A 17,744-nucleotide genomic window follows, 5' to 3' on the forward strand; every position below is an offset into this window, starting at 1 on the left:
TTAAACAGCTCCTTTTCAGATGATAAAAAGAAGCTCAGATAGTATTGCAGATTTTGTATGGCAGGCGTGATACACGATATCGATGATAGTATAGTAGTGTATTTTATAATTTTATAAGTTGAATCGTTATATGATATTAAGTGGATATCATTTAATACTAAACGCAGTGGTTGTGTTATGATTATGTGAAAAATAATTTATTGATCACAAAATGAAGATCATTTTTGAATTTTTTGCATAAATATCCTTTAATTTTAACAAAACCCAAAAATTATAGCCAAAATCTTAAGTTCATAAAAAATAATAAAAAACATGGAAGTTCATATTTCTAAAAAATTAATTTTTGTAATTAATATCTTTGTCAGTAGCAACACAGTATACATATATTATATGCAGCGCTAACGTTCTAATGAAATTGTTAAAGCCAAATTTTTATTCGTGATTAATAAACAAAATAAAAAAAAAAAAATTATTATTACTTTCATTTTTTACTTTATAGACATGATAATTACAATGCATTTTCTAAAATTGAACTATTGGACTTGAATGTTATTTGTTTAGCCTAAGCGCTGGAAACGTTAGGAGTTAGATCATTTGATGTTTTTAAAATTTCTAGATTTCGTTTGAAGTACTTTCACTAAGCCGATGTTTCCAATAGCACTTTTTTTTTTTGTAGTCTCTAAATATTTACCAAAAAATAAATAAACTTAGCGTAAATAAGATAAAATAAATTACTTTATTAGCAAGATCAAAAAACATCATGAAATATAATAATAAGACTGACCGTATTCGCTCAAAATCGTTTTTTTTTTTTTAACAATTATTTATCATTGAATTTAAATTTAATATGTTAAATACATAATATGCACACATACATAACAACGACGATATACACATACTTTTTGACAGATCAATTACCTAGTTATTTCGTTTTAAAATTAAAGGAACAACATAGTCATAAATGTGTTTTTTAAATTAAGGAGATAAACGAGCGATACATAGCCACAGAATAGTTGTATAAAATGTATTTTATTAATTATAATAATATATAATTTATTTAAATAATGATTATCTATACTCAAAATTATTAAAAATATAAAATATTAAAAATGTGAAATGTCTATTTTTGCCACAAAAAAGTGTTAATCTGAATAGTATATATATATATTATACTATTTATAATATAAATAGTCCTTTAATAATATAAATCAATGTATTAAATATATTTTATAAATTTTTTTGCGTATTTTGTGTTTTGTGTTTTGTGTTTTTTTTGTTGACATATTTGTATTCATTTTACGATGTTATTATGAAGTATTAGTTAGAATTTAGAATTTTTAATTTTATCTTTCTACCATATAAAAATATGATTTTGTTTCCATTTAAACCTATAACGAATATAACCTTTTTTTTTTCGGTGGTAGAGATAGAGTTACATGTTATTATAAATACATCATGGTAAAAAATGTATACAAAAAGAAATACCTTTTTAATTTATAAAATTATATATTTGAAGCATTTTTTTAGAAAATCTTTTTTTTTTGTGATGTGAGTAAATTATTTCATTTATATTGTCTGTTGGACATTTGGACAAGTCAAAAAGGTGACTTAATAATTTTTCTATTCAATTTTTGAAAAATTTAATTTAAAAAGTTGAAATGGGAGTATAATAAAGTCTTAATAATAAATTAATGGAAAAGAAAAAAGCTAAAAATCAAAATCGGGCATTCGCGAAATGAATATAAGATTTGAAATAGTGCGGGTGACCAGTTGAAACGATTAGAGCGGCATCTATCTGTGGCAGTATCGGTGAACCGAATTTGGTGGCGGCGATTGTTTACGCATGCGTAGTGTTCGTATGCCTTTTTATTGTAGAGGGGACAGAGGAAGGAACGCGAAAATGGTAAACACGGATAACAACTCGTCTAGCTGAGATAGTGTTTTGTTTATTTGTACGATCGTTTGATTACAACCCGTTGACTTCAGAATTGGTGTGATACCATCGCACGACGAGAACTCTAGTCATCGGTTTTGCTTTTTTACGTTTAATTTTTTTGTAAAAAATAATAATAACAATATACAATTATCGCTTTCGTCGACCGCCACCGTTCCGCTAAACTATATTGGCAGCAGAAACGATATCCGTGTTTCTCACAGTAACTATCTACCTACCGCGCCGTATTGTTTCTATCTCACTTTTTGTCGAAGTCGTATCGTTAACCGCCAATTCGTTCGCTCGTCCGTTTTTAGCCTCAATGAGTGTAATGTGCGCTACGTGACAGGAACAATGAACGGCCGTCCATCATACTATCATAGCCATTCGCCATTCTCCAACAATTCGCTTGCCATCTGCAAGGAAATTCAACGGTTCGAGAGTGTTCACCCGTCGATCTACGCTATTTATGACCTCATCGAGCTCATACCAGATCCGATTGTCGCTCAACAAGTCAGGGACCACGTCGTGTGCATTGAAGGTGAGTTGATTTTACTTTATCATTGCCCAGTCTAATGATATTGTGGTGTACACCTCATGTAGGAAGTGTGACATTGTTATTATTAGTTTAAAAGTATTATCTCATTGAATAGTGTAATCCACACTTAACTGTTCTTCATTTAATCTGATAGGTTTATGGTTTGAGTCATTTAAGTAATACCTTTTGAGAACCAGTTGTATTCATTTCAAGTTCCATGATTACCTATATCATGACTTGTATAGCTGTATAGTTATTCTCTGGCATTGTACTCTTTATTTTGAAACAGACTTTCTATTGAATATACTGATTATGCACTTTTTATGTGTTATTTAGGAATGTATTCATGACAATATGCCATTGAACATTATCATTTACATGTCTCTTATATCTAGTCGTAAAAATGTAAAGAAAATCTTAACCACTTATAAACACTGTAGTTTACTTGTTATCAGACTATTTGTTTAATTGTATTAAATAATCTAAGCAATAAAGCATAATAATAGTCAAATATATATCATGAATCATGATTAACCATTTTGATACTGATATAATTTGACAACACTTTTATAAGTATTCATTAACGTTGCTACATTAAATATATTTAAAATATCAAATAAACAAAACGAGTTACAGTAAAGAATACATTAGAATAACTATAATTAATAATGTCAATTTCTTTAGTGTGTTAAAGGTCAAAGAATTATAATAATAATAATTGTGTGTTTTTGGTATCTTTATTTTCTCCTTATTGGTCGCAAAGTTAAAACTATTAAGTAAACCACGAATACATATTATTACTTCATGGATTATTTGCCTATTTTTTGAAGTTTAATATGCATGTAAGCATGTTATGTGATAAAAAAAAAAAAATAAAAAAATATTCTTATAATTAGTTTGTAAGTAGGTAAATACTTGTAATCTTATTGTCTGTTTTATTTCTAACAAAATTTTGTTTAAATTAATATATACTTTTTTAATGTGTGTATGGATGTATGGATAATTTTACAACCATTTAAAATACATTGAAACCATATATATATATTTATAAACGCCTCAAAATAAATTATCCCATCTTAATAAAAAATAGTAACAATATTAATGTTACCGATTTTTTAATAACCTATTTAATTCTTTAAGTTTATTCTACTGCCTAAAACTCATATTAAGTATACGATATATTATAAACATTAAACAGTTTATTTGAATAGATATTTTAAATTTAAATTCGTAAGTAAATCCTTCATCTTCTTGTGTGAGTGTGTAATCCACTTTCTACAAATCGTAAATGTTTGAAAAATTATATATATACCTTTAAAGAAAAACAAAAACGTTACCTAATGCTCGTATTTAATTCGAAAAGATAACATTTTTGTTGTTAGTGATAATGACTGAAGGCAATGAAAAAGGAAGACGAAAAGATAGGCAATAAAAATAAAATATTACATCCGCTGTGTATTTTAATATTAAGATGTGCGACCAATTGACCTAATTTTTGTGAATTTTCAATGTCTCCTTGCCACTTGTAAAAAAAAAAGTAAGTCGGGAAACCGGTTAGATGATCTTCCTCCGTGTTTGAATTTTAAACAAATTACGCTTGTAGATATTGTGACACTGTGTTATTCGCAGGTCATCGCCGCCTCTAGAATTGAATCCAAACACGAATAATATCCATGTATTAACTTAAATAATGTTTTGTGGACTTCCGATAAAATCCGATAAATTAAAATTTATAAGTCAACTTTTGTCGAGACAATTTTTAAGTTATGGTGAACTGTGAACATTTCTATTATAATAATCCAGATAAATAATATATGTAGACCCTTTCCGCGTTATTAGACATTTTTATTTTTGGTTTATTTTCAATATTAAGTAAATTTTAATGTATGACTTATCTTTCGTATCATGTAGGTTTAAGCCTAGTGATCAGGTGAAGAATAGGTTTAGAACGAATGATAACTTATAAGCTTATATTTAAAGGTACACAGATATTTTGAATTATAACTGCGTACAGTTTGCGTTTTAGAAGTAAAATTTCCATTGTCAGATGTCGGAAGTTGAATTAAATTTAATCACTCGACCAGTCAATAGTTTGATTATTAATAAATAATGTGCACACGTGTATTTTAATAAACTACAATAGTATTAAAACTTTTAACCATAATAATAATATGAACGCATCTTTTAGAATATGACTATATTAGGTCTTAGTGTTGTGTTTGATAAATCAGTAAATTATTGGCTACCTACTGACCTTAAATAACTAATTTTTTTTATAAAATATTTGGTCTTTTTAAAATCTAAACCGATGGTTGAATAATTATTTTTAAAAATACACTTAATAATTATTGTAACTTCGACATTTATGTTTATTATCAAAATAGTTGGTAAGTGAGGTTTGATTAATATAATATTTTATATTAGCTACCCAAGTATAATATGATACCTTTTTGTAAGCTTAAAATAAAATAAAAATAATTTTTGAGTATTTATATACATTAATGAAAATGTAAATGTTTAACTACTGATTAATAACAGAAATAATGATTTAAAATTTATAGTACGGATATTACTATATTTTTGGATTACATCCATTGATAATTGGCAAACTTGCAATCGCGTATGTTAAAAAGCAGCTTATTTCTAAAAGAAATACAGTTTTAATTTTAGATATTATTAAGCATCTTTAAATATTTTTGAATTTTCTGCCTATATGTCTTTCATATTATACAATGATACATCATTAAATTAAAATTTAACTCGTTTAGTGATTTAATGTTGTATTCTTTAAAAAACAAAGTCAATTCTAACTCTAAATAACTTAATTACAATAATATTTTATTGACATTTATTTCTATTAATATTGGTGATAATAGTTTTGATGTCTTTATATTATTTTTATAATGCATTAGAAATTTTTATGAACTCTGATTATAAGAATAATTCATTACAAATTTATATTTTTCATTATACATAATATATGATACGGTATTGTTAAAGTGTTATATTTCAATTAGTACTGTTTAATATATATCTACGGTTTCATTAATAAGTTTGATGTCAATGTAGAAAAATTTAATTATTATCTATAATCAATTACATACCACAGCGTATTAAATAACAGATAAAAAATGTTCATGACGTTAAACATGTTCTAAGATTTTATAAAAATATAATGTATTAATTTACAGTTAAAATAATTTGAAATGTCTTATAACCTGGTTAACGATTACAATGCAATGTTGTATATGTACCTACGTATTATTATATTGTCAACGTAAAAAAAAAAATATAAAACTAAATTATGGTTAGCTATAAGAACTCTTATCAAGATATTTCATTAAAAATTCGTTCTAGCTATTTCAAGTGTTGAAATGTTAGGGTATTACATTGTTAGTGAATAACAAGAAAAAAAATACAGTGATGTGATCAATCAGAGTTATTGACAGGACACAACTGCATTGTATTTGTTTAATGATCAATAACGTATTTGTTGTAATAATATTTATATGTGCATTGTGCATATATTAAATATAAAATAAATAAAAATACTGTAAACCATCTCTTATTTAAAATTATTATTGTTTCCTATCCATAACATATACACATCACACACCCATTCACCCATTCCTCCTCTGGTTTAATGCAATCAAATTATTAAAAAAAAAAAAACATTTTCGATTTATGAATAAGTTTTATCAACAACTAGTATGTATCAATTTTATGATTAAGCATATTTTATTTTCGTTTTTTACTTTAAAATATTGTACCTACCTATTTATATTCTAATTTTCCTAAAAAAATTGAATGTTTTTAATATTTTAATATTATTTATATATACGAATTCGCAGCTATTATATTTTATCTTAAAAACTTCTTCAGCAAATTTTTAATTGATTACTTCATTTTCTTATACATATAAAAAAAAATAATTATGTATGTACCTACCTACTTCTAAATTATGGTTTAAAAAAAAAGAAGTTTTTTATTTTAAAAATTTAAGGAAATACAAGTTTGTTTAATATCAGAGTCGAGTGTATTATAAACTATTGCTTTCAATAAATGATGGCAGCAAGTAGTAATAATTTTCGCACAGATCTTCCATTCTTGTCGTTTAAACAGATGGGAGAGGGGGAAATTTTAAGTTAATAATAATAAGTACCTTGGCTACAATAATATAAAGAGACTATAAAATATAAAAATTTCTTAGAAATACATTTTGTACCATCTTAAAATAATAATTGTATGTAGATACAATATCTTTAATATTACAATAACCTTTAAAATGAACTTGACCTAAAACAGTAAATATATTTACTTGAATATGTTTTTATAATTATCTCTTAATATATTTACAAAATATTAAAAATTATTGAAATGTTTCCTATTAAAAATAAGTTATAGAATGTATATTATGTAACTAAAATAAATATATACGTTTACTGTTTAAATGTTCTAAGTATTATTATAACGTGTAGTGCCGCCCCAAAGTGTGATAGTATTAACGTTGAACCATAGTCTAAAGATTTTCACTATTGCTGTGCTACTATTTTAATTGAATATTATAGTATTGAAGTTTTGATTCCCGACAACATTTGCAGGCTTTTAGTATTGTTAACATTACGCATACTTAGTCATGCTTAATATGTGAGCTATAGCGTGGGTATTGTTTAACGTGTGTATAATGTATATAGGATAATTTATTATTGTAGTAATATTGCGTAGGCCGTCTTGATATTCATCTAGCGTACGGGTAATTACCTTTTATATATTGATGATACTTAATTCTTAGGTTTATTTAGTACTTAGTAAAAATTAAAGATTGAATAGGTTACCTACTAGATACCAATTCTCACATTCGATTTTTTGTTTATGAGTATATGTAGGTATATAGAAATACTATTTCGTTCTGAAATTTAATTTAGGTTTTTGAAAAAAACGATGTGATTATTTTTTATTTAATTGACTTACAAACTATTTTTGTTTCGTTTTCAAAGTCTTATGATAACTTATTAATAAAAATAATAGCCACTAACACTTATGATATAGCCATATAGGGTAATATTAAATAAAATACATTTAATATAACAATAATGTTTGTACTTTTAATTTGGTCCGGTGACCAGAAAACCAGTATATTGTTTAATATAATAACAATGTTTTTTAAAAAAATATCAAAAACAAGCAGAGGTTTTAAAAGGCTACATAGTATTATAATTTATTGTATAACATGATATAGTCTTATAATATACTAGTACACGATACACATTACACGTACAGTTTCAGCGCAAGTTTTCAATCGTTTTAAATACGCATTATACTGCACAATGCGGGGCCCCCTTATTCACTTCCTGAAAAGTGACACCTGCTGTGGGTATTTATATGTTGGATATTAGTTTATTATTCTGCACCTTTTTTTTTACATTTATCATTATTCATTATATTTTGTTATTTTTATTAATATGTAATTGTGCATATTCGGTATACTTGTAGTGTAACAATAACAAAACATATAAAGATACAAAAAAGTTGTATATAGTTGCGTATACACAACTGTGGCGCAGACGGTATATTTGAGTAACAATATAGTTTATATAGAATGTATGTACTTCCTATATTATAATGTTAAAAAAATGGGATACCGTGCAGTAGTCAGCGGCCGTACGCGTATGTACAATATTGCAGTGTGCCTACGTCGCGACCGCAGTGGCTAAAAATTTCGTCGTTTCTCGCGCATCCGTCTGTAGCCTACTTTACCGTTACGAGTTTACGACCGGTTGAAATAAATAGGTATGCAGTATCTAAAAATTGTTTGTACGCAATAACGTAATATAAAATCACCGTGTACAAAAAATAACAATCGTGAGCAGAACCCAGCTTGGGTGTATGGTTATCGTACTGTGGTATACCTATAAATTTCGATTTGAATTAAGACTTGAATTTTGATTGTTAACATGCTTTTTGGTTTATTATAATATCTCATAATATATATATTTGCTATGCAACTTTTTTATTTCCTGATAAATATTATATAGGTAATTAAACTTTTTATTAGATATTTGACTAGCTCTTGTTATAATTAATACAATTTTAAAATGCGATATAGCCTAAAGATATAAATAGATATAAACATGTATATTGGATATAATCTATATCACATTTATATCTTAACAAATAAAGATGATTGATATGTAATTTGAATTTAGTAGGTAGCTATTATATCATTGTTTTAAAACTAATTATATATTATAAATAGATATGTAACTAATGGAGTTGGTAATCAAAAATATAGATAATTTAACTAATTAAAATGCATTTTTGAAAAGTTTAACAAAGATTTAAAATTGTATCTGATAGCATACTTATTAATAAAATTAAAAGCTACTTCACCACCATCGGTTACGGATATTATATACAATTTATAAACATATTATAATGAAATAAACGTATATTCTGGAATACTTTAAAAAAATTACATTTTTCAATAATGCAATTTAGTTATTAATTATAAAAAATTTTTCAGTTTCGAGTTATCCATATAATATAGTTGTAACTTGGGAGTATACATAATAGATAAGTAAGGCATTATTGTATTAATATTAAGTATTATATTGTTAATTATTATTAATTAATATCATTTTCACGCGAATATCACATCACGAACGACTTAATGGAGTGAAATGTGTACGTTACAACTACTTAAGGTGTTTTTCACGATAAACTATCTAGTCCGCCGTTGCCGCGTCCAACGACCCGCAAAGAAAATACCGTGTCGCAGTCTATGCGTGTTCAATAAACCGCCTCTAAAATCGCGCTCCTGCTGTTATTGTTGCTGGCGAGTTGTTCCATACTATGTTGTATACGCATGTATCTATTGTATCTAATATTATTTAATTGTAAATGATGACATATTTTATTTTGTTATCTATCGCTCATCAACTGTATTCTGGTGATATTATACTGCTCTGTGAAAGCCGCAATTTAATTGTTTCATGGTTTCATGTAGGGTGTTTTATACACCAGAATTTATGGATTTTAACCATTTGACGTTGATTTAAACTACAAAACTCTGTATAGGTTTGGTATATTTTTTAAAGTTCTTTTTTAGATTTTCGAAAAACATTTAATAATTTTCTTCCGAATTAGCTGATTTTCTTGTGGAATTTTCAATTTTGTCATGTTATGTTGTTGCAGACGAAAGTTCGATGAAAAAATAGTACAAGATCTTAATTGTTTTATTTTATTATTTTCCATTTTATTATTGGCCAAAATACCCAATATTGCTATTAACATATTATAAAGATCCAATTTCTATAGTAATAGAAACATTTAGACTTGTTTAAAAAAAAAAAAAATGATAAGTATTATATTAATACTTAGTAGGGAATTACAGTTTTACTAAACAATAGAGATTATGTATCGATTATCCAGTGTACCTCTTTATAATAGAAGTTTGTCAAAAAATGTAAATTATAAATAATGAAAGTACTTTAAATTTAGCACCAAATTGTAACATGTACTTCTTAATTATATATTTAATGGAAACGTGTATTATTTATGTATCTACCTATGTATAACAATGAGAAATATATATATATATATATATATATATATATATATACGTTCTATTACATTTTATTTTCGATGTCTTAGCAGTTTTCGTAATTCTTAAGATATTGAACTCGTGACCTTGTGATACTTTTTTAGAATTTATTATTATATCGGTTCATTGCAGACAATATTCATACCTTTGTAAAGGAATAATATTGCAAAATATATATAATGACGCGCATAATTATATGTACATAATATACAATACAAAGTTTTTCTTCTGTCATCGATTTATGCGAGTATTTAATATGATATGCGTTGTAAAATAATATTTAATAGAATTTTACATTTAGAATGTAAATTTGTTTGTAAACATGTACCTAAAACGGTCATATGTGTTACAGGAGTGAACGGAATTTCAAATTATTATGTTTAGGTATGTATTAAGTTTAGTAACTCCAAATTGTATCTGTGTTTCAATTATTTTTCTAATTATACGACGTTTTCTTTTCGATAATTTTTTATATGTCTTTAGTTCCAAATATTCTGATATAATTATATATCCAATTTATTTATCTTGTAAGATAAAATTTAATTTTTTTTTAAGAGGGTGTAATAGTAAAAGCAATAAACGTATATATAACGCTTCAGAAATGGCCACAGTATCCAATACAGCTTATAGATTTGTATCTCAGTTAATTTTCGTATTTGTTTTTATACATTTGGAATTCGTAACAGTTAATTTAAATTTACTGTAAATTAAATTTTTATTTCGTCCAATTATTATTATACAAAATGTTATAAGTACTTTTAAAACCATAATATGAATAGTTGCAGTAAATTATAAAAATATTTTATACTAGCTAGGAATCACTTTTATTATATTTAGTAAAATATATCTTATACGTAAATCTATTTGTCGTGTATATTTAGGTACGCTGCAGTACATTCTAAATAAATTTAGTAATTGTATGACGTATACCCAAAAGTATACGGTCTTCCAGTTTAACTTCGTGCAGTTAAACTATAAATGTATGAATAAAGAATAGATCTATACACCATCAGTAATATATTATCAACTTCATCAATCTATGTAATTTTTTGTAATGCGTTCCTATTATTTGTTTTTTATAAACGTTATTATTGAATTATTGTGTCTTAAAAATTACTAATAACAATGTACCATACATCTAGCAGACGAGTTTGATACCAATAATAATTTCTTTAAATATACAATAGCATACATGTATCTCTTACTATGTATTTGTATCTCTTCACGAGTCATGATATAATGATAAATCGTTTGAAGTACAAAACTCTGAATGAGACGTTGTCAAAATTTATTTTAATGGATTCTGGTTGAACAGAAATGTATAGATTTTTGTAAGTACGAGATGTATTTGTTATATTATTATAGTTTTTCAGCACTAATCGCATTCTGCAATTGTTGCACAATATATAGAAATAATCTAATTAAACTCACTTTAATGTATTATCTATACATACTTGCATTTCTTTATAAAATGACAAATATGCTCTAAGAGTTAGCATCTAATTTATGTAGTTATATCAATACTACGTAATATTTAGGTAACTATACTTTAATATCAGTTATGTTTAAATGATTCTATCTATATCTATGTATATATATTTATACAGTTTAATAGGTTCTTAGTTATTTAGCTTATGTTTGAAGATATCTTTATATTGTATTAAGTAGTTGAATTGCCATATAAATTAAAACGTACTTAATGTTTTTCTTATAATCTTAATTGTCCATATCCTCTGTGCATGTGGCTAATGCAAAATAAATTTCATATACATTTTATGATGTGTATACCTTATTATTTTTAGTAATCGTGTTAAATATATATTATATAGTTAATACATTATTCCGTTAATATAATCTAGCACCAAGAAGACGCGTGTCTATATATACAGGATGTTTGAATGTTTCCTTGAGTTAATCTTCGTCAACTTTCTTCCTGTTTAATATTTTTGAAAAATTTCACTTGATATTATGATCACATAACTATACAAATATACAAATATTAAAATGTATAATTTTTTTTTATTTACCCTACCTAAAAATAAAATAAAATTATTGCAGTAACTTTTTTGCTAATTTATCTAAAATTACTTTAATATTGTTTTAAAAGTTGAATTTTTGTTATCTACGTATGCTTAAATAGTTATGTTTATTTAAATAGTGATATATGTTTTAAAGATTAGACAAGAAGCTGATAGAGAGTTTAAATACCTAAAACATAGATGAGTGAAACACTCTGTATAGTAAATATAATTCACAATTACAAATCTTTTAGATTCATTTTTTAATTTATATACTTCTTTGGTTGCTATTTTCATTATCTGTGACTTTTTTTACATTTTACATATGGTTGTTTATACGAAAAACCGGATATATGTATCCGCGTAGGAAGTTGATTATTGCAGTAGGCGTATATATCAGTTAAGTGTACCTATGTTACAAGACTTTATTTACTGAGAGTTTTGAACACTATTTATAATCTTAAACAATCTAGTGAGTTATTTGTGTTAAGATCTTTTATAACAATATGATCTTTGGATTTCAACGAGTTGCGTCGTTTTTGTCGTTCATTTTAAAATACGCGTTCTATTCATCTTAACACTTGATGGTTATTATAATTTTACGTGACAAATACGGAAGACACAAAAAATAATAATATAATAGACCTTGACACGTAATTATTGTCGAGTCAAGTCCTTTGCAGTAAAACTCCCACTACATATGTGTTATACATAAAAAAAAAATAGAACGATTGGAGTCCCGAGACAGTGACGTATGTGTCCAATGTGGATTTATCGTTTGACCTCTTCCAAATTGTTGACTTAGCAGAATGATAGTTATACAGGGTTACGTCAGTTACGTGTATTATTTTATAGATGTTTTTTCTCATTTTTTCTTAATAAAATTTTTACAATTTAATATTCTATTAAACAGTCACATTTTATTGATAAGGTTATTTATTTTTAGTGTTATTTAACAAAGCGAGTATTTACTAATACGAATAATTGTATTTGTATTGAAATTTTATAACTCTATTTATATAGATAATGCACATTGCGCACTTATACTTTAAACATTATTTATAAATAAATAATAATCCAACTGTTTTTACAAAAATATAACCTACAAGTTAGTAATTTTATTATGTTAAAGTAAATAAATATCCAGTAAAATTTCTTGTTAAATTAAAAAAAAATAATATGAGAATATTTGTATTTATTGTAAAAACACCATACACTCTGTACAGCGTGAATGTTCTTATAGGTTTAGCACTACTAAACATTAATTATTATATTGTTATAATTTTTTATATGTACTAATACTATGTGTCTATACACTGTACATTAATGCAAAACTATATGTGTTTGTAATTAATAATCATTAAATAATCGTGTGCAGTGTCTCGCAATGACTACGTATGACATATTATTTTAAATTCAAATTGCATATTTGACGCGTTTAATAAATTATAACAAATATAAAAATTTATTTTATCTAACAGCCAAATACTGCAAGTTCACAGTCAAAACTAAATTGCTATTTAAAAAAAAAATTAAAATCATTGAAATACTAGTTCATAATTCATAATGTTTTTAATTAGGTAAATATAATTTTATAATAATAAATAATTTTTTTTCGATAAGTTTTAATAGTGGTTATGTATCACGGTGTGTAGTTTCTCTCGTGAAAAGTAAAATTACCTTCTTAAAGTGTTTTACTCTTTGTGGTTTCTCTTTCAATATTACATAGTTTTATAATAAAAAATTTATATACAATTTCTAGTTTAGACATATTTATCTTGTAATTGTTAAAGTCAAATCAATTATAACCAATATCATTTGATTTATCAAAATAAATATATGAATTCATCATATAAAATAGTTTGTTCCGGTATATTTTATTAACTTGATTTGAAATAAAAATATTATGTTAATGAAATACAAATTAAATAGGTAGCTTTACTGTAGTCTGTAATATCTTCGTATAGTTAACAATAAAAAAAAAAAATTGAAATATTTAAAATTCGTATATAATAATTTTTTTATCTGTAATGGTTTATAGAAATTAATATTATTGTACAAAAATATAGTTATTAGTTACTACGTTTTAAATTATTTATTCTAATCGACTATGGCAGTCAAACCAAAATAAACCCGCGTGCACTGCGACTGCAGTAACCCAGTTGATAAATTTGGGTCGATCATCGATTGTGCCATTTAAACGAGATCATAATATTACAATATGTATGTCGTGTGTTTACTGTGTCTACGATGTTGAATAGTAATTTGTGCGCTGCTAATAATAATATATGCATAGCATTCCGATTCGAATGTAGAAATTTATTAATAATTGAAAGAACGACGCTGGCAATATTGTATAGTGTTATACCTAGACAACTTAGTAAAAATATACTTCTGGTAAGAAAAACATGTAAATAAACGAAATATTCGTACGCATGTCTTGCGTTTATATCCCACTGCCTAATAGGAATGCGTATAGCTATCATTGGGATGTGTATATCGCGGATGAATAGTACTACTATAAGCGTCAATTTGTTAAAAATATCAAACTATTGTAGCAAAATGTTATTTTATTATACATAATAGTTTGTTTTTATAAATTTCTAGTTGACTGTTACTGTGATCTTAACGTCTATTACTTTATTTTTGGTATTATGTTATTCCATCGACATTGATCTAGAACGATTCCGAATTTCTAATATAGACCCTCTCCTGCTTTACTGTGGACATATATATATATATATATATTATCACTGTTGTGACCAACGAACCGCGGAATGATATATATATATATAATATATTATACAAAATTATATATCTATATCACGGTGGCAGTATACGGCGAAACGTATATTGAATACAGCAATAATACGTTGCCCATTTCAGCCACTACCTCCACTTAACCATCCCCCTCCTGTTCATCACTCACCTACTCGCCTTTTCCGTGTAGCAGCTAGTATTTGGTCGTGATGATGGTTGGTCGTCGTTCACCCGCGTGTCTCCATTGCAGAAGAAATAACAATACACCTATATAATATTTTTGTCCTTTCTTACCCGCTGCCGCACGGATATTATATACATTGACGGATTAGTCACGCCCGTATTAACAACAATACTGAATTTATACGAAACAAAAAAAAAACCTCTGCTCATAATGTGATAATAATAATAACAGTGCTTATATATATATGATGTGTAGGTTATGAATTTAACGCTCTTGTACTGCAGCCGGTCCCGACTTTCACCCAATGCTTACGTTGTAACTATAGCTAATACGTCGACGAAAACGATGATAATATAATATAATAGATGTATAAAAATCGGTGGGTGGAGAAAATATGACGTTCCACTGTTTTTCTCTGTGGTTTACTTTCATGATATAGATCTTGTTCAATCTCATTGCGTCCGTTTTTCCAAACGTCGAATTTTTATTTTCAATTTCGTGATTAATAATATCATCATTATGAAGAAAAACTTTTAACTTTGTTTCATACTCGAGGGGAAAGGGATTTAAGAAAAATAGTTAATTTTGTTATAAAGGGTTCAAAACGTATGCATGTTTTTATCAATTATGTGTTCATATCGATGAACCTTGCACATAATATTCCTTACTCGTATATTATCAAATAGTTTTTATTTAGTATGTGTGTAAAATTTAAAAACGTGTTATTTTTGTTACTTAAAATTTTATCATTACCAGTGTTAATAGCTTTAGTGCATGTCACCAATTGTGTATTATCGTATATTATATTCATATGATATTTAAATTTTATTTTCTTAATTTTCAGACCTTATCATAGCTGTTTTAAACTGACTCTATTATTGAATGTCGTTTGGTTTAAACTTTAAATATATAACAGCTAAAGTGTAGGACCAATTCTGTTGGACCTCTAGATTACGCAGTCAAGTATTTATATATATATACCATATACCATTTGTGTACTTATTTGTTTTTTGTTTTTACTAATAGTTCGTATCGTTTCTATACTTGATGATGTCGAAACATAAGTACACCATAATTTATATGTGGGTTATTATTTATTATTCAGCAAGTACCTAGGGTTTATTTTTTTATCATCAGTACGATTAATATTAATAATTGTTGAACTTTTAAATTGGATTTATATCAAACTTGTACATGTCCATGGTTAGTTTGTTTATATATCTATTAACTACTTGTATAATGTATGCTGCCGTCAAAATGTAACCATGTCTTACATGCATATGCCGACTTCCGATGCGACATCCTCCGAATGCGTCTCAACAGTTGTTTCATTGATGACCATTGTCAAGAATTTAAGATAGTACTTATGTAATACAGTTTAAAACGATCTTATCAGAAATAAGATATCATATTTTAATCATGTCGCAATGACCAATCAGCGTCATCGCATGTCATCCAATCAATAATCGTCGTTAACTCGCTATCTATTTTCTACTGTAGTACTATTTTACGACTTAACGTGCATAGTATTTGTTTAACTAAAGTGCTTAGTTGTATTCATCTTTACTAGAGTTTGGGAACCTCGTGGGTTATATAGTTGTCTTGCCAGTTATCTACACACCGTTGTTCGGTCCTCGTTCATTTGTACGTTGTATTCAACGATGCATCATCGTTCAACATTATAGATTTTCCGCTATTGTTGTCACCGTTATATCATCTAATATTCTAATGTCTTGACTCTTGTCTTCCATCGTTGCTTTTGATGTATATTATATTCAATAATAATATAATAATTGCATACAAATTATTATGTTACTCACGTTGGTTGAAAATTTAACTATATACTTAAACGTCTCTAGTATACCTATACTATTTAGTAGATGACAGAATCTCATAGTATGCGTCCGAGATATAATTATCTTCCAAACCTTTATCAATTAAAGTTTTCTTAACACATCGTATGATATTCATGCGCCTAAAATACATTTTATGAATTCTCAGTGTAGTATAAATTTATTATTTAATCATGTTATTTTAAAATTAATTATTGATTACAATGTGATAAAACTTGAAGTATATATTATATAATATATTATTTAATATGTTTATTTTGTATGTCATGGTAGTTGATTTCTATTATTGTAGACTGACATTTAGTACTGTCTTTTGTTGTTGTCTTACTTTAAATAATATAATATGTAAATATTCTTATTGTTAGAACTATAATACAATATAGTACCTATATTATTTGCTTTTTTCTGTCAGTCATATTTTTTTTACGCATAAAATAAATTACAAAATCAACAATATCGTCTGATGTACGTTCAGTTGAGGTGTTTATTAAAAAAATACTAGTAGGTACTCGTACTATTATCTCATAAAAAAAATATTCAGCGTTTAAAATAATTACATGTTAAAATAAATAGCATTTAGTGAAGGTACTTGTAAGTTGTAATAATACAATTAAACGAATTCCCACAGCGATGCCCATAAATGGTTTGTAATTATTAAATTATCTTTTGCAGAACATATACGAATTAAACACTCAATTAATCTAAAATTAATTAATGTTTTTTATTGAAGATAGTTTATATATTATCATACTTGATGTTTAAATTAGATTCAAAGCCCATGTACAAAATATTATTTTGTGTAATGTATTTCTTTAAAACCATATAAATATACGTGTTACACTATGATTATTATTA

General features: G+C 26.1%; 1 protein-coding gene across 1 annotated transcript in view; it reads left to right on the plus strand.

Annotated features, from left to right (window-relative positions):
• Positions 1–1,931: 1,931 nt before the first annotated feature.
• Positions 1,932–17,744, plus strand: part of LOC112591121 (centaurin-gamma-1A) — a 91,029-nt gene continuing 75,216 nt past the window's right edge. The window contains exon 1 of the mRNA XM_025334807.1: positions 1,932–2,474. Within this exon, the coding sequence (XP_025190592.1) occupies positions 2,288–2,474 (187 nt within the window). The 5' untranslated portion in view covers positions 1,932–2,287. The remainder of the gene's footprint in view (positions 2,475–17,744) is intronic.

The sequence above is a fragment of the Melanaphis sacchari genome, unplaced genomic scaffold (genome assembly GCF_002803265.2).
Source record: "Melanaphis sacchari strain LSU unplaced genomic scaffold, SCAv2.0 Contig12_pilon_pilon, whole genome shotgun sequence".
NCBI classification, from domain to species: Eukaryota; Metazoa; Arthropoda; class Insecta; order Hemiptera; family Aphididae; genus Melanaphis; species Melanaphis sacchari.